The 20033-nt window shown below is 37.5% G+C and overlaps 1 protein-coding gene across 4 annotated transcripts in view; it reads right to left on the bottom strand.

Moving 5' to 3' along the window:
• Positions 1-20033, bottom strand: part of NNT (nicotinamide nucleotide transhydrogenase) — a 94793-nt gene that overhangs the window by 10600 nt on the left and 64160 nt on the right. For all 4 annotated transcript variants that reach the window (XM_077896027.1, XM_077896025.1, XM_077896026.1 and 1 more), the window contains 2 exons: positions 14967-15126; positions 12495-12576 (listed from right to left, as the gene is read on the bottom strand). In XM_077896027.1, coding sequence (XP_077752153.1) covers positions 12495-12576; positions 14967-15126 — 242 coding nt within the window. The remainder of the gene's footprint in view (positions 1-12494; positions 12577-14966; positions 15127-20033) is intronic.

Raw genomic sequence — 20033 nt, forward strand, 5'->3', positions numbered from 1 at the left:
AAAAAGGATTTTCTGTTAACTATTTAAAAACAAATGCCCCAGCTGGAGAAAGTTTCTGTCTTCTTTTCTGTGGTCAGAGAGAAGCTCATTAATGTGAGCTGATGGACCAACCACCAGTTCAGTACAAAAAGGATTCAAGAGTATCTCCTATACGAACACAAAGAATGGCTGGCTGGCTGGCAGTGAACATCATCAAGATAGCTACGGCAGCTGAGATAGCCCTTCATTTAGGGCAGGATCTGGGTGGATTGATTAAAAGCAATGGTCTTAACCACTAGTAAGAGAAAGCAATGAAACTCAGGATTTCCAAAACAACTACAAGAACTCTCTACCTCAATCCAGTGGTACTAACTGCCACAAGTTACTCATTTGTGCTCCCCTGAAATGTTAATAACAAATCTTAAATACCAAAAATTTCTCCTTTCTCCCAATCTTACTGATCACCAATGTTTCCTCCTTCCCCCAGGTCCCAACCTCTCCCCAAAACCGGATTCATAAGACTTCAGAAAGACTTAGAGTCACTGCACTACATGATTTTTAAGATCTGTATTAGCTTCCTATTGCTGCTATAACAAATTACCACATATTTAGTAACTTAAAACAACACAAATTGATTATGTTATTGTTCTGGAGATCAGAGCAGAACATCAGTTTTGCTGCACTAAAGTCAAGGTGTTGGCGAGGCTGCACGTCTTCTGGAGGCTCATTCCTTGTCTTTTCCAGCTTTTGGAGGCGGCCCCCTTTCCTCAACTCATGGCTGCACCCTCTGACTTCTGCTCCATTGTCATTATTGTCTTCCTCCGATTCTTTCTTATGACCTCTTCCATGACTCCGACTCCTTCCTCTCTCTTCTGAGGACCCTAGTGATTACACAGACCAACCCAAATAATCCAAGATAGTCTCCCCACCTCAAAATCCTCACCTTAGATCTACAAAGCCTTTTGCCATGTGAAGTAACATGTTCACAGGTTTGTAGGATAATAGGTAGAGTGTTCAGTGCCATTATTCAGCCTACCACAAGCTTCCTTTCTAGTCCTAAAATTTCATGAACCAGGGTTTCTATTTTAGCTGAATAAACAATATATACTGTGTAAATTACTTTTGGATTTCAATTCTGTATGCCTCCCTATTCCAATAATTTTTTTTTAATTTTTAAATTCATTTGTTTGTTTTTAACACTGCCCTCACTTATCTTTAATTGATCCATCTGGCTATCATCTTTATGCTTTAACTGACGTGTCTTGAGCCAAACTTGAAATCAAAGACTTCTAAATGTATTTGTTGTTATTGTAATATTTGATTAGCTACAGACTGCATAAAGACATTATTTCTGTTGAGCTAGTTGTGAAGGCTAAATAATCACAAAGCTAACCAATATGGTATGCCAAATATCCCAAAGGACAGATCATTTTATATCTGTTAGCATAATAATTTATTACACTAAACGTTAAGACTCTAAGATTGGAGAAAAACACATGCAAGGCTCTTACAAGAAAATGCCAGTGTTTTGAGAGAAATAACAGAACACATTGAATTTGTAGAAATATGTATGTGCACATTGATAAGTCATTGTGAGTTTAGAACTATTCTGGCCCATCTAACTGGCTAATCTCCAAAGTATGTATTAAAGTTAATTACAGCAGACATTGGTTTGGCCATGACCAACAATTTCCAGGAACTAATGGCCAAAGCTCATCAATGATCCAATATCATATGAAGAATATCCAGAATTTCAAAATGCAAAGCCTACTAGCCTTTTAGTTCTTCCCTTTGAGCCAGGAAAATTATCTTTATTGTACACATGCTTAACAAAGCAGAATCTGCTGTCCCTGTCCATAAGAAGATTCTACAGAAGGAAAATAAATACTAAAATGAGATTACACAAAGACGTTCCATGCTCCCAGAACCCTTTCTTGCTGTACCTCCTCCTTATGATGCATGGAACTTGTTTACATGACTGTGCTCGCCAAACTGGGAGCAACACTGAGTACAGAAACTATGTCTCCTTTATCAGTTCCTACAGCAACTGGCACTCCTTATGAGGACTCAAAGGGAAGGACGGAAGAAACGTGTTTTAAGGAACACAGTGTGCCCAGTAAGGTATACTCATAAACCTTCTACATCTCTTTTTAGAGGAAGAATTTAAGGAAGTAGTAAAGAATAGCAGTGAAAGCTCTCGAGTGCTACTGCCCATATTCACAGCATTTGGACAGTTGGCTTCTTATGCCTCCCTTTACTCTGTGCCCAATGGGATAGAAAATAAACTTCTTCAAAGGATTATTGTGAGATTTTAGTGAGATACTTCATAGAAAGAGTTTTTTATACAAAATACTTTAGACCAATGCCAACCGCAATAAAACTTTAAAAAGTTAACCTGCAACGGGAATATTCTATTCGAGGACATTTGTGTAATATAAATGAAATGAGTGTGTATATTTTTGCAAATAAAGATACATTTTAATGATCATTTACATAAAAATAAATATACATTTTTACATTTAAACAAATGGTTTGATGTCACTGTTTTCTCAGTTGGTTTTCTAATTTTTAACCCTGAAATTCCAGTAAATATCAATGTAGTCCAATAAAAGCCAAAAGTTCTTTGCATTTACAACTACATCAAAAGACTAAAGAAATTATATAGTCAGGGACACCCAGGTGGCTCAGTGATTGAGCATCTCCCTTCAGCTCAGGTTGTGATCTTGAAGTCTTGGGATCGAGTCCCACATCAGGCTTTCTGCATGGAGTCTGCTTCTCTCTCTGCCTATGTCCCTGCCTCTGTGTGTGTGTGTGTGTCTCTCATGAATAAATAAATAAAATCTTAAAAAAAAGAAATTATATAGCCAATATAGACTGAGGCCAGCAATTGTGAATACTGGACTCACTGGGAACTTAGTCAGAACTAATATTCAGATATACACTTACTTGATAAAGTCAAATTTCCAAAACCATATTTAACCCTTCCACAGATACTGTTAGGCAAAAAAAGTATTGTTTTCTCACCTAACAGATACAACAAAGGTCATCATTAAGATAATCTCTTTGCTTTAGAGCAAGAAAAATTTCAACACTTTTTTTTTTTGCTATTTTCCTCTCTCAAATAAGAAAAAGACAGTCTTTTGTGAAACTCTAAAAAACTTTTAGTAATAAAAACTAAGGCCTCAGTGTCTGATTAGAAAATAGAGCCAGGCACAGTTCAAAAAAAAAGTGGAATAATCTACTCAAATAAAAACAACCCAACCTTCAGAGCCTCTTAAATTAACCAAGAAACAATAAAAACAAATGAGAGTGTATACACAAGCTGTGTGTAAATATTGTGTGAATTGGATAAAACTCGGTAAAGAAGCAATTCAAAAAAACACCATACTTTTTAAGCTTCTTTTATAACACAAGGATATAAACCCCACTCTTAGACTTTTTCGCAACTTCACATTTCAGACACCACATGTTCTAAAGGGGACACAACAATGTGAATTCCCATGACCGTGGGCCATGGAGACAACATGTCCTAACCAGGGTGCGTTAGAGCAGTTGTTCTAGGACATGTGGGACTAGTAAAGAGTATAAAACATTCGCCACATGGATCCTACCACAACTGTTCACATAAACTACATTTTTCTTCTTGCATTATGGAAATATCCAGATTTGGTTCAGCAATAAAACATGAAGAAGAGCCAAGTAACCCAATTCAGCAATAAGCAAAGAAACTGCAGAGTCAACTGGGCCTTTTTCTAGTATTTAGAGTGTTTTCTCCATTTTCCAGCCTCTCACTATTAATATATACTGCAGAGGATCTTCAGATAAAAAAAAAAACACACACAAAATCTTTTTATAACCTTCAACTATTTGGTCCTATGTTTTGCTAGTCACTAAGCAAAATGTGTTTTTATACTCAAGATGTTCAAAGGGTTAATTTCCTTTCTTGTATTGTGTTTTATATTTTCAAATATACACTGACTGCATTTGGGAACTCTGCCTTCCCAATACCATCTTCTCAAAGTTTTCCTAAATATGTTGTTCTAAGCTCCTACGAAGCTGACAAATTAATGAGGAAAAAGACCTAACAAAGGGAAATTTTTTTTAAAGTTTCACTTGTTGAAAGCCTATTTATTCTTCCCATTTTTAACCATAAACATTTATAAATCAATAAAATCTTAAGAGTCAAAACAGAGGGCTGGGGCATGGGCATGGATGGCTGGCAGCTGCTAGTCAGCCCAAGAACCAGGCGGAGGGATGGCTCTGGGCCTCACTCTGCCGTCCTGGAGCTGCTGCTCCCTCTTGCAGTTACAGACAAGGCAGGGTCAAGCTTCTAGACTCAGAACGGGTTTCTGGGAGTCACTTCATTTTTCTCCTTATTCCTCTACTTTAGGATTTCTCAGATTTCTGTCACTTACCAGCCAAAGATCTCCAGTAAAAGAATTTTTTCAAGAGTGATAATGATGATGACATTTCTCAGGGAGAAAGCCATTCAAGTCCTTGAACAAGAATGTCTTAGTCTGTTTGGGCTATAATAGAATATAACAGAATATCATAAACTGGGTGGCTGAACAACAGACATGTCCAGCTCACAGTTCTGGAGGCTGGGAAATCCAAGATCAAGGCCTTAAGAGATTTCTGCCGTGGTCTGGAACTCAATCTGTAATATCTCCAAGCAAGGGAAGCCAGAAGGCAGTGGAATAAAATCTTCAAAGATTGTTAAGAGAATAATTGTCACCATGGAATTGTAAGGTATATAAAAGAGAACCTTTCACTATAGAACTTTTAAAAGATACGGTATTTTTCTCAGACTTATTTCACTTAGCGTAGTATCCTTTAGATCCACCCATGTCATTACAAATGGCAAGATCTAATTCTTTTTGATGGCTGAGTAATATTCCATTGTGCATATACACATATACACCACATCTTTTTTTTTTTTTTTTTAACACCACATCATCTTTATCCATTCATCAGTCGGTGAATGAGGGCTGCTTTCATAATTTGGCTATTGTTGATAATGCTGCTATGAACATCAGGCTGCACGTATTCCTTTGACTTCGTATTTTTGTGTTCTTTGGGTAACTGCTTAGTGGTGCAATTGTTGGATCGCAGGGTAGTTCTATTTTTAACTCTTTGAGGAGCCTCCATTATGTTCTCCAGAGTAGCTGCACAAGTTTGCAATCCCACCAAAAGTGCAAGAGGGTTCCCCATCCTTTGCATCCTATCCAACACCTGTTATTCCTTGCATTGTTGATTTTAGGCATTCTGACAGGTATGGGGTGATACCCCTCATTGTAGTTTTGATTTGCATTTCCCTGACAAACAGTGCTGTTGAGAAGCTTTTCATGTGTCTGTTGGCCATCTGTATGTTTTCTTTGGAAAAGTGTCTATTCACATCTTCTGCCCATTTCTTAACTGGATTGTTTTTTGGGTGTTGAGTTTTAGAAGTTCTTCATGTATTTTAGATACTAACTGAAACAGATTCTTACTTATAGAGAATTGGGGGTTACCAGAGGGGAAGTGGGTGGGAGATGGGTAAAACAGATGATGGGGATTAAGGAGTGCACTTGCTGTGACGAGCACTAGGTGCTGTATGGAAGTGTTGACTTGGGACACCTGAAACTAATATTACACTGTATGTTATCTAACTGGAATTAAAATAAAAACCTAAAAAATTAAAAATTAAAATAATAAAAATTAAAATTAAAAAAGACTTGAAATAGATCCTAAAGATTCTCCAATCCAACTATTTCCTAAGGCAGGACTCTTCTATTTAGAATTACACCAACTATGTGTGCACTGTATCCTGTCACAAAACAGGCAGGGAGCTCCACAGCAGACATGATGAAGAGTCACTCATTTGGGCTACATACACCATAAGAACTCTTGGATTCTATGTTTGCACATGGCAATGCTCCATTCTGAGGAGGGTCCATGAAGGTAATAAAAAGATGTTACTATATTCAATTATTTTTGTAATCTTACCGTCCATATCACCTGTGAAAAATATGGTGGGCTCTAAAAAGGCAGGTTTCTATGGTTATCACATTCTCATCAGAACTTCTGATTAACAGCTACAAGTCACTAATTAAAAGCACAAGTTTTGTTTTGTTTTTAAGAAATAACTGTAGTAAATGCAGTTTAGAATAAAACCTTATAAAACATGAAACAGCGCAAATGTTACACAAATTATCCTTACTGGCAAAAAGGCTGGGACCAGCTGGGTAAGGTTAGCTTATTCATCTGAAGAGAAACAGTGGGGGAAAAAATCCTCCTGACCAGACAATTGCTGTCCACCAAAACTAATTAATGAGAAACACTGTAGAATTAACTTTCTGGTGAGGCTTCTTGGGCAAAAGGATAGACACCCACCTCTTTGAAATTGTGAAAGTTCTTAGAAGTGGTGGTTCAGAAGAACTCACTTATACAATTCTGAATAAGAAAAAAAAAGTTCATTTAATTTCCTAGAACTTTCCAACAGCCAGAATTAGAGAAACTTTATGTACCTTTCTTTCTTTTTTTGAAGGCAAATAAGGACTGAACTGCTACTCTGATCTGAAATCTGGTGCTCACATCTATGGCCTTCCCTTCTTCAGGAAAAAAATTATGAATGTTAAAGAGCTTACAAAAATGTCTCAGGGGCACAATTTTTCTAATATAGAATAATGGAAATCTGCTCTATGACTGTGAATGAGAAAATGTTTGACAGAGGGCTAGCATCACATTTTCCATTATATGCATGTAGCCTGTGACACTGAGGTCACCCAAAGAATGAGAAGTCATCTAAGGAGGATCAGGTCAGACAGAAGTGCAAACATCAATGCAGCCCTCTGCAGAACCACATTACAACACTACCCATTCCCCTCTGAGGATGTTTCTATAGATTGTGCCCAACTTTGGTCTTTTTTCCATCACTGAACCAAATCCAGCAAACAAGCCCAGAATAGAAGGTGCATGACCACTGACGTGCTTTTTATTTCAAAATAACCAACAAGACTATGAAGAATGATATCACAGAAACAACTTAAATGCTATTTGCCACTCATGTTCTAAAATACTATATTGTGGCATATTACAGAGAAGTGGTAAAAATCATACATAATTTCATCTTCCCGTCTGAATAAGCCTAATGACGTTGCTGAATGGCTGCTGAAAGGCAATGGCTGGTGAACACCATAAGATGGAAATTGCATGCAAGATACTGAAGAACTGGAACACAAAATGAGCAAAGGACTTTTATTTATTTATACTCTGCCACACGTACGTGAACCTCATTGAAGAATCTCAGCTCAAAAAAAATTAAAAAATTAAAAAAATTAAAAAATTTAAAAAAAAAGGAATCTCAGCTCGGAGTTTATTATACCAGAACAAGAAGCCAAAAAATACGCTGATGGTCAGAGGTGCCAGTTTCATCAGAAGCAAGCCTTGCTCCCTCAGACCACCAGAATGCCTGTGACAAGACAGTGAAAGAAATGAGTCCTGGAATGAATGGTACAGCAGAGGCTGTACAAAGCACCTACATCACTCGCTTTCTTTCCACCACACCGATATGCTGTGAGCAGTATACACAGAAAGCCAAAGGTAGTCTGGCCAACAGTCTGAATCTGGGAGGAAGAGGGTTGTTTTCAAAGAGCACAACAGACCCCTCTGATCTGAGAAATTACTGGCAATTCTATACAATAGGCTGAACACAGATGTGAGTGGATGTGCATACTTTCTTTTGTTTTCCTCTCTTCCACCAAAAGTTTATTCATACAACTAATTCCACAAATAACTCCCATTGTAATCACCTTCCTCACACTATGTTTTTCAAAAAGACAGGCTCAGAACAAAGTGCAAAGAAATACATCATATTGTTTCAGAAAACCTGAAGCACTGGCTAATTCATCACCTAATAGTACCAGTGGTAACTCTGAAACTCTGATGCAATAATCTATGCTACAGTTGTCTGTCGTCATTTCAACTAGCATCTGAGCTGGAAACACAATGGGGCTCTAAGTATCTCTGAATCAGAATATCTTAAAGCCTATTAAATAACCTCCCAGGGAAAGTACATTTCACAGGGTCAGGAATTTTCATCTGTGTATTCACAGATGTATTCTCAGGACCTAGAACACTGTCTGGCACAAAACACTGCATAATTATTTGTCCAGTGAATGGTCGTTAACATGAAGAGTCATGTTTAAAAAGAAGGTATCGCAAAGCTGTCATGAAAATGCTTAATAATGTCTTATTTCTTTACTCAAATACGAAATCTTTCATCGGACCAGTATCTACTCTCTTCAGAAGCACATGTGCCTTTATTACTTTAAAAATTTGAATATTCTATCTCTTCCTGAACCCCAATATATAACAAATCTATGAAGGCTAAATTCTGTTTACTTGAATTAAATTTAATCCATGAACAAAGAAAATCCAGTTAGACTGACAAAATCTATCTTGAAATATCTTCAAGGAATGGATTCCTTAGCAAAACTAATGTATATTTAAACCTGTAGCCATGTCACATGAGACTGAAAAACACTATTAGACCATAAATACCATTGGCAGCTAGATGTATTTAGACAGAAAATGAAAAAAAAAAAAAAAGATTAAATGTTTTTAAAAATCTGCCAAAGAAAAAAAAAAATGAGTAGCATAAACAGGTTAAAATGTCCCCTGGACAATTAACTGCTCCTCTCCTTTGCATTCTGACCCTCCTTCTACTCTACTTTTCCTAGCACACTATCACATTAAATAGAATGCATTCACTGATTCATTTGTTGATAGGTTTGTTTTCTTGGAAACCACAAACTTTTGAGAGTGGGACTGGGCTTACGCATCCTTTTATCTCAATACCTAGCAATAAATTTCTATCAACAAATTATTAATAGAAAGATATAGTTGAACATTAACAGGAAAGCAATGTGTAACATCAATTAGTCAAATCACAGAAATTGAAAGGTGGTTTCATAAATTCAAAAGACTTGCAATTAATCACTGCTTGATGCTTCAGAAAGGATTCTGAAAAGAAAATCAAGCAGTGATTAATTGCAAAAAGAAAAAAATTTACACATCTTTCCAAGAATTACTCACTGGGAACACCATCTCTGCTTTATAATAAAAAGCACATCCTATCAATCCAACTATCGGGAAATAAAGAGAAAAAAATGCCTGCAATCTTATAGCATAAGATTTTTGTAATAAAATGCTTTTAGAGATCAAGCATAAGTTAGGTAAGTTATAGAGGTGTTCTGGGCCACTGGGAAGTAACAATATACTGGCCACTAAAGAAAGTCTAAGTCCGTGAGCACTCATGAGCCCTTGTCATGAAATGTCATGTGCTTCATTATGTAATCTCAGCTCCCGGTGAGCATGTTATGACTATAGCCAAAGTAAAGGAAAACAAGAGTGTCTCTAAATCAATCATGGGCCATGAAGCCAGACAGACTGTATGACAGATGCAATTTTTCTTGGCACCACTTGGGCATAACTAATTGATGACAATCGTATGTCCACACTGGCACATTTCCATGGGGGATGTGTGCGAATATGTCACCACATCTGGATGCTAGGCATGCTGGGTCCTGAGGCACAAAGATCTACTAGAACCAGAGGCCCAGCAGCTGTGCTCAATGAACACCGTGGGAGCTCCACAGGGTGATGAAAGGACTAAATTACTGCAAACTGTAAATACAGATTTATTTCATTAAAACACGAGGTAATGCTGCAGCCATCTCTTGTGCAAACAGACATTCATCTCAAAAAAAAAAAAGTTAGCATCTATGGATAAACATATTCCTAACTTCATCAAGGAAATCTGCATTTCTCCTAGGAAAAGATAACAATGCACATCAGACAAAAATCAAGAGTTTCTATCACTCCCTTTAAATAAAAAGTCTCCACTCAGAAACTAGAAAGGAAAAATAGAATAATCTACTGTCACTGTGTTAGCAAGAACACTTCTGGAATCTTCCACTTAATACAAACGTGAAATCTGCATAACTTGTTACAAAGCCCATGTTGAAAATGCAACAGATCACAGTAAAAAAACAGTGATATGTTAATATATAATTTCATCTTTATTATGAAATTGATCAATGTCAGCTAACTTTTCCTAACTCACAAATAGAGAAATTAGACTGAACAATTTTACTCTGATCCTACATAATAAATTATTAATAAGGTTATTACTAAAAAATTATTTGAACTATGACAATTATGTGAAATGACGAACACTCATATAATGTCTCATGTTCTGTGCACAAAATTACTTCAATAAAACACAAATTATAATTGAGATACTATTCATATATGTTTCATTAAATACCTCCCATACAGCTTAAGTAATTATTTTTTCCCACACAAGGTGACAGAAATCATCCTAAAATAGCAATTTATGTTATTATGTCCTCATGATCAAAATGAAATCTTAATCAGGTCAGAAACTGCAATTTCATTTGTCTCATCCCTTTTCCTTTCAGGTCATTTTTGCCATCCCTCTTATTCCTTTCCCCTCACATCCTGCTTCTATCAAGCTACCCCACAGTCATGGTGCTCCCCAACATTGCATCCACCTCACCCTGAACTGATTTTCCAAAATGTTGGGTTAACATGGGCTCATCAGTGGGTAATAAGAGAAGTATGTTAGATTAATCATCCCCTTCTCAAAGGATAACTAGGACAGGAAAGACATCTTTCTCTACTTCATTAAGATTGCCACTCATGTCCTAAATATTTGTGATAATAGAAGGCATTACTAATACATTAGACTTCTCACATGTGGACTGAATAAAGAAAAACAATTTCTTTTTAGGAAAATTATAAAAGATTATTTAACACATTCTTGTGTAGGTCTGCAAATGCTTCAAGTGGCAAGTGTGTGGTTAAAAGGGCAGGCCCATTTAACACTGGATAAGAAAACAGGAACTAGGGACCGAAATGAGACCTTGTATGTGAAAATCAAAAACCGAAGTTGGTGATTTTTCTCATCCTCTATCTTCAATTTTCTAAGATTACACTAAACATAGAAACACAGAAAAGCTGGTCCTACCACAAAATAGTATTTTGACTCTGTCTTTGAAATGCACTAAGGATAGCAGGAAAGCAGAGTGGGGAAGGAGGGAGAGAAGAAAGGACGGAAGAGAAAAAATGCAGCTGTTACTAAAATAAAATGTTAGACCCACTTGAGGCGCGCAGGGTGGGGGTAGGGGGGCATAGTCAGCTAAGCACCAGACTCTTGGTTTTAGTTCAGGTCGTGATCTCAGGGCCCTGACCTCAGCTTCATGAGATCAAGGTTCATCAAGGCTCTGCACTCAGCATGAAGTCAGCTTGAGATTCTCTCTCCCTCTCTCTCTCTGTCCCTTCCATTCGTGTGCTCACTCTCTCTCAAATAAATAAATAAATCTTTAAAATAAAAAAGTAAGATGTTAGAAGCACTTATTTCATCATCGAAGTCTCTTCACCACTCTTAATAGCTGGGACACGCAGGATTCTGCACCCAGTCTTGCACAGACACTCTAATTCTGGGCACATGGTTGAGCTTATTTTCTTATTATCTGCCCCAGAAAAAATGCAAGATAGGTGTCAAAAAGGAATTTTCATTAACAGACACTAACACTTCTGTCAGCATACATTAACATTCTGGTGAACAAACGAATTTTATTTAATAATAGAGTTAGCACGTCTCTCTGACTTGTGGTACCATGTTAACGAAAGTGCTAAAGAACCAGCTTCTCTAGCAAAGAAGCAGCAGGTATCCTCCCAGGGAATAACTCCAGACAGTCCCTTCACTGACTGTGCACAGGTCAGATGCAAAGTACTACAACGGTCTGTCACCACTGACCCCATCTTTACATTCCTCAAATCCTTCATCCAAAGTCATGGGGAATAATCTGGAAATGCAGAGTCCTCAACTTCTCGCCTGAGCTCAAGATCCTCCCAAGAGCACAGTTCTGTGCCCAAATGCCAGGCAGCAGGCACGGCGACTGCCCTAATTCTTATTTCAAAAAGTGTATGGTGTTAGGAAAAGAACATCTGCAACAGTTTTTTTTCATGGAAGAATAGGAAAGTGAACCCAGTCAGACACTCACCAGCGCACAGGATCACCACTGGGTCTCACTCACCCTTCAAAAGACCTCTCATTTGAGATATTTTTCTTCAATCCGAATGAACACAAGAAACCAAAAAGATATATCTTGATGTGGTTTCTAATGCTTTATTTGACCTCCTCCCCCAAATCCAACCAGAAACAGGACTTCTGTTTGTTCCCATTAGTAAAAATCCTGAGACCCAGTATAATAAAGTTTCCCTTTCTGAGATGAGCCTGTATTTAGGTTCTGTGGTCTGAGAGACAGCAAAACTAGGTCACAGGATTGAAGGTAGAATAGGGTTTTTATGACTCAGTTTACTTGTGATTCCATATGTAAAACTCCATCGTAAGAACGTCATCTAAACGCAAGTCCTCAATTTTCCTTTTCTTAAACACACACACACACACACACACACACTGCAAGCCTCACACCCCCAGCACTGACCTGACTTTCTTGCCCTGTTCGGAGAGCATCTTCACCAAGTCGGCGATGGGGTACTGCGCTTTGGCTGCACAGAGACCATAGCCTGCAAAGAATATTAAGGACACAGAACAATGTGATTCTTTTATTTTGAAATCTTAGGAACAATAATTTCTGCCTTGATCAAAACATCTTTTTATGCCCAAAAAAAGGCAATCTGTTAACAGGACCAGAAATGAAAGCAAACTTCTGAACTTAAAATATTGGCCTAAATTTCATATTCAAATTCATCTTCTAATGGTCCCTTCTCAATCTTCTGCATGGTCTGTTACTGCTCAGCAGCCCCTCCCCACACACACCATACCACACACACAATTGTGTCTGCACACACACTCAGAGTGGGGGGGGTGGTTGTGGCTCACGTAAATGTTTTCAAACTATCTTCATACTTGGTTTTGATAATACTACAGCTCCCTGGGTCCCCTCCTACCTTTGTTACTATTCTTCTTTCACATCCTTGAATCCATCTCCTTCTGTTTGCCTTAAACAACAAAACTCCCCAGGGCCTTGGTTTTGCCCCTCACACTCTCCTTGGAAAATCTCAGCCAGTCCCCCGGCTTCAACAAGCATCTGATGACTCCCAATCTGTGTCCAATATCAGCCTGTTGTCTGAGCTCCAGGATGGCATGTCCACTCTCCCATTTCCACCTCAAACTTCATGTCTCCAAAAAAAAAGAACTTAAAAATCTCCCCCTCTGCCAAAAGAACTAGAAGCACTCCCTATTTCTGCTGTTATTACAGGTATGACCACAAACTTCAGTCCCCTTCCTTCTCCCTTAAACCCTACTTTCCATCCATCCCCCCTGTACAATCAGTCACACCTTCCCCTGCTGTTCTGCCCCCTGCTTTCTAAATGCCAAGTCTCTGCCCAAGCTGTTCCCCCCGCCTTCCTTCACCCCCAACACCATCTATCCTCCAGGCCCAAAACAAACCCTCACTTCCTGACAATCCTTCTTCACTTCCTCATGATTAAAAACAAAGTGTGTCTACACAGTCCAATTTAGCCCTGATCATAACCCACCTTGCATTGTTTATTGATCTGACTTCTTCCCTAGATAGAAAATGCCTAAAGGGAAAAGAGTATATCCTTTACATCTGTCTACCCCTATACTCCAGCCGTGTTTCTCTAAACCACCTCACATGGGGACAGGTTCATGATGCAGGACTATCCCAGGCAATATAACATATTTGGTTTGTCTGCTCCCACACACTAGTGGACACCAGCATGTCTGCCTGTGAGACAAAAACCCAAAACCACATGCTTCAAATGTCTCTAGAAAAAGATACTGCCCCAGTTGAGGAAGCTTGCACTTGAACATTCAATTCCATGGGTGTCAGCTATTTACATCTCAGCATACAGCCAACCAGCAAACCACTCACATGTCAAATCAATAGATTTCCTTTATAGAAAACTCCTATGTAGCATGAGAGAGTTAGGATCTTAAACTGAATGCAACGTATTACCTGTAATATCAGAGCATTCTGTGGTATGATTAAAGGAAAACTGATGACGGGATGAGCACTGGGTGATATGCTATATGTTAGCAAATTGAACTCAAATTAAAAAAATTTTTTTTAATTTGAAAGATAGAGGAAAAAATTAAAAAATAAAGGAAAACTGAGCTAACCCTCAGAGAATCAGGGAATCGAGGCTGGGAGAGTCAATGACTTGGTCACTGTCACGTCAATTGTTAAGAGGCAAAATTCAGAACAAAACTGAGGTGTTGTCACTCCCAGGCCAAATCCTTTCTACTAGGCAGGTTAGCTCATTGTATTGGAAACCACATGGCTCTCAATGATTTTTTAAATATTTACTTTTGAAAAGAAACAGATTAAATTTACTATTTACTGAGTGAGTCTAATGAGTGAACTAGATACTTTCATACACTATATCTAATTTAATATTGACAATAATTCCAAAAACTATCAAGGAGAAAAAAAAAGCAAGACTCAAACATGACAAAAACATACATACAGAATCACAGGAAGACATGGCTTGAGCTGGACTACCTTGATTTGTAAGATCTCTATGTAAGTCCCGAAAATATTAACCTAGGCCAAAGATGCTCAACATTTTTTAGTTGGTAATCACAGGGTTGCTTCGATGTTTCCATTATATTTCCAAAACTGAGTAAGCTCCAATTCAACTTTTTCCCTATGATAAAAAACTGTATTAACATAACCAATTCCAGGCAGCCCCAGTGGCTTAGTGGTTTAGCGCCACCTTCAGCCCAGGGTGTGATCCTGGAGACCTGGGATCGAGTCCCACGTCAGGCTCCCTGCATGGAGCCTGCTTCTCCCTCTGCCTGTGTCTCTGCCTCTCTTTCTCTCTCTCTGTGTGTCTCTAATAAATTAATTTAAAAAAAAAAAAATAACCAATTCCAACAGCTATTACAGGTTATTTGCTTTTCTTGTTTTTTGTTTTTTTTTTTTTACCTGGAGTAATAATAATGCTATTAGCTTCTCGAATCATGTCAATTGCATTGTCAAGGTTGATTTCTGTATGTGTGCCAGAAATTTCCATGGGTTTTCCACCAGCTGTTGAAGTGGTGCCATAGCCTCCAAGAATCACATTAGCCAGGGAGCGATTCATTGCCTAGAAAGCAAAATTATTAGCTGTGAGAGTATCCATATAACTTTTTGAAAGTGGTATGAATCCTGTGTATATAAAATTCATAATCATTTTATGAGGTTTACCTGATTATCTAAAAAAAACAAATCACATGGATCACATCTATAAAGTCAACTGTACATGGATATATTTTCAGTAAAAGTTAATTTTTAAAAAAACTTTAAAAAATAATTTAATGGAAAATGACCAATAACATTAAGAAATGAATGAAAAATTCCAATCCATTACTACTGTCTGTGTACTGATTAAGCAAGTTCTACCTCCATAATTACATGTATTTCACCAGAGTAAAAGAGAATGGTATCTGTGAGAAATTTTATAAGGTGACTACAGATCCCTCAGGTGAATCTTGCTACCGGCTACAAGCTGTCAAGAGGCGAAGAGAAGGAATTAGAGAGCGATCCACAGCAGAAGTCTGCTGCCCTCTGTCGTCAAGAAAAAGAGAAATGTGAAGTTGATAAGGTCTTATTTTCCAAATCAACTACATACAGCTCCCAGAAGCTGTAACAGAAGCAACTGAGTTCATTATCAGGCTCCTAAAATATTTACTTCCAAAAGGGCAGATGAGTAAGTTGAGACACTGTTTCATTAAAATTCATACCCGTCCTTTTAACTGGAAAAACAATTGGGGGAAAAAAATAAGAATAAGGCATGCTCATTTACAATCATCCAACAATGTGCCACACAAATGCAACAATTGAAAAATGTGACAATAGCCGCACTGGTGTCTAGAACAGTTCATCTGTAGACCTCTGGAGCTGTGGTGGTAAAAGACAAGACAAGAAGCTAGATGGGGGCAGCCCCGGTGGCGCAGCAGTTTAGTGTCGCCTGCAGCCTGGGGTGTGACCCTGGAGACCCTGGATCGAGTCCCACGTCGGGCTCTCTGCATGGAGCCTGCTTCTCCCTCTGCCTGTGTCTCTGCCTCTCATTCTCTCTCTGTGTCTCTATGAATAAATAAAATCTTTAAAAAAAAAAAAAAAGAAGATAGATGGTTTGAGCAATCAAGTGCTTTTAAGAATTCAAATCACTGTACCTAAACAAAGCAGACATTTTTACATGATAATTGGATTTCTCACTTCAGAAAAAAATTTCAAAAAATTATTAAATCCTCTTTTAAAAGCTATAATAAACATATCATTGATCCATTGTTTATACCATGGAAAAGATATGTGTCAATCTATTACTTTAAAAAAAAAAGACACTGCTTTATTATTAAAGAACAAAAGCACCTGGAGATTTTCAAATGATAAGTAACATGTTGGGAGGAAAAAACTCGTGAACATTCATCCAAAGACGGCCAGCCTGCTACCAATATGGAGACATGGACACACACTTGCTGAAGTGGACAGAGGTAGAGGCAGGGAGGAAAAAGAAGCAGAGAAGATGAACAAAGAGCCATACTTGATTAAAGGTAACGTATCAATAACATAAAGATGATGGATCAAAATGCTGTCAGAATTTTTTAAATTGTTCTTTTGACTTAAACTTATTTCTGACATAGCATTCATATTTTACAGAACCTAAACGCTAGTAAACTTGTCTAAGATTATTACATACAAAATAAGTATCTTTTTTTTTAAGATTTTATTTATTTTTATTCATGAGAGACACAGAGAGAGAGAGAGAGAGAGGCAGAGACACAGGCAGAGGGAGAAGCAGGCTCCATGCAGGGAGCCCAACGTGGGACTACATCCTGGGTCTCCAGGATCAGGCCCTGGGCTGAAGGCGGTGCTAAACTGCTGAGCCACCCAGGCTGCCCCAAAATAAGTATCTTTAGAATACCTTTACACATTTATGAACAGATAAGAGGATCAGAGAAAAACAAATAATGCTTTTAATTAGGTACACAGTCCCAATCTGACATGAAGATTTAAATTCTTTTTTTAAAAAAGATTTTATTTATTCATGAGAGACACAGAGAGAGAGAGAGAGAGAGAGAGAGAGGCAGAGACACAGGCAGAGGGAGAAGCAGGCTCCATGCAGGGAGCCCGACATGGGACTGGATCCCAGGTCTCCAGGATCAGGCCCTGGGCTGAAGGCAGCACTAAACCACTGAGCCACCCGGGCTGCCCAAGATTTAAATTCTTAACCCAATGTCCTATACTTAAAACCCAAGTCTTACAGAAAATCCAAATAGCCATACCTGAGACTTCCAAACACTCAATATTTGTTGATTTTGACAAATCCTTTTAGTTTTGAATTAGAGGATTCTGAAATTAAATTACTAGAAATATGTTCTACCAAATGTTTGCCTTAAAAACTAATTAAAAGGACTATTTCAGACAGTGACATATTTCTGTCATAGATAACTTCTTTGAAAAAAGTCAAACAAAGCGGCTACATCACACAGTCCTGCAAAAGGACAGATGACAGAGCAACATGATGTAGAGGGGCAGATATACAAAGATATGACCACTTTATTCCAACTTGGCTTAAAAGGAACCATGCTACACAAAACTAGAGATTCAAAGGGGCACTGGCCCCCTCCAATGTTTATAGCAGCATTATTCATAATAGCCAAACTATGGAAAGTGCCCAAATGTTCATCAACAGATGAATGGATAAAGTTATGATACATATACATAATGGAATACTACTCAACCATCAAAAAGAATGAAATCTTGCCATTTGCAACAACATAGATGGAGCTGGAAAGTATAGTGCTAAAGGAAGTAAGTCAGAGAAAGACAAATACCATATGATTTCACTCATATATGGAATTTAAGAAACAAAACATGAACATAGGGGAAGGGAAGAAAAAAAGAGAACGAGGTGCAAACCATAACAGACTCATAACTGTAAAGAACAAACAGGTTTCATGGAGGGAGGTGGGCAGGGGATGGACTAGATGGGCGACGGGGATTAAGGAGGGCACTTACAATGAGCACTGGGTTTTGTATATAAGTGATGAATCACTAAACTCTACTCCTGAAACCAATATTACACTGTATGTTAACTAACCAGAATTTAAATAAAAACTTTTAAATAAATAAATAAAAATAAAAGGAACCATTCTTCTCTCCCTGTAAAACTGAATGGAGAAGAAAAGAATTTTTGAGAACATTTAATTAATGTTTACCCACTATCTAATGGCATTTTTGGGAGAAAAAAAGGGAACCACACAGTAGTTTAACAGTCAAAGTCAACTTGTTGAACACATATCCACAATTATATCACCATTAAGCTGATTCCATGTGGTCTCTTAAAAATGAAATTATTTTTCATCTCTGAATTTACCATTGCAACATCATATTTTCAACAAATGTTTAGGGTTTATTTAGATCTTTGTTCTGTTCTTCTTCTTCTTCTTTTTTTTTTTTTTTTTGCTTGCTTAAGTGATTAATGAGACTATCCTGTGACCACTGATCCACAGATTGAGGAGTTCCCAGCTTCTAAGACAAAGTATTCACAACACTGTCCAAGACTGTTCCTTTTAAGTTATTAAGCCCAATAATGAAAATTGTATGTTACATTAAAGAGAGCCTTAATTCATATAATTCCTAGCAAACTCTAAGAAAAAAAATCTGAAAACAAAGGAAAGCTCATAAAATAGACAAAACCAAAGCAATAATAATATATACTCCATTTACTATCATCTCTCATTTCAATGCTTTGTGGGTGCTGAAAAATTGACTGCAAAGCAAAAAAAAAATTATTTTTGGTTTGGCTTTGATCCACTTCATTCTGTTCTATTTTCATTTGGAAACAAGTAACAAACTGCAAAAATTTGGTCTGAAAATGCTGTTCCATTTTTCCAAGGCCTCTATTTCCCAGGCAATTTGGACACTATCTCAAGTAAATGGACTGTAAAATCACGAAGAGGTTAATGCCTGTAAGACATCTGGACATAAAGTGAATTATTCATTTGAGTTGGTTGCCTGGACACTATCGACATTTTTTGGTTTAATATTGAATATTGTATAACCAAACATGTGGCTCAGAAGACACCCAAAAGAATTCTTTGTCAGAACAAAAATTCAATTTTAGGGATTACCAATTAGCCACTCAGGGAGCATTCCACTGCCTCTCACATAATAAAACCACTCTGTTCTGGTTTGGATTTGCATGTTTCCTCAATAAGTAATAAAATAACAAAGCTAAACACACTAGTAATAATAACAAGATATTCATATATGGTAGTACATTTGTTACCATAACCCATCCAGAGAGGATTCCAAACTACGAAATGAGCAAACAAATAAAATATTCATCTAATGTTCACTTAGCAATTATTATATTCATATGAGTGGGCTAGGTGCTCGGTCAGCCTCCATAAACACAAAGGCAAGTAAGCAACGGGATCTTAAAGTATCTTCCTTGACAAATTGAATTTAAGTGAAAAAATAAAAATAAATAAAAACATAACAGAAAAAATACATACCTTCCTGTAAAATGAGAATATTTCCTACTCCCAGAATTAGTGTGGGATTAAATGAACTAATATTTGTAAAGCGCTGAGCGTTAATGCCTACAGTATGTTCATGCCTACTACTATGCCCAATTACAAGCAGCTGTTTTATTTCTACTATTATTATGAACCACTCTGAGCTGCTAAAACACCAGCCCTGAAGAAACAATTTCTTGTAATAAACAAGCACAAGCCAAGAATCAATGAAGATTAATGTGAAAAGTCAGAAATCAGGACAATTTAGAAGGAAAGAAAATTTCTATCTTCAAAATTGAAAAATACAGTAATCTTGTTTTTGTTGTTCCTTTTTTGTTCTGTAATAAGATGTAGGAACAGAAAATATACAGTAAAACAAGCATCCCACACACCACTGGTGAGAGCCTAGCCTGGAGAGTCCTTTGCAGAATTCAGTTCATCGATATGGACAGCCAACAAAAAGCTCTTAGTCCCTTTGGCCAGGTAA

Source organism: Canis aureus, chromosome 4, assembly GCF_053574225.1.
Source record: "Canis aureus isolate CA01 chromosome 4, VMU_Caureus_v.1.0, whole genome shotgun sequence".
NCBI lineage: Eukaryota > Metazoa > Chordata > Mammalia > Carnivora > Canidae > Canis > Canis aureus.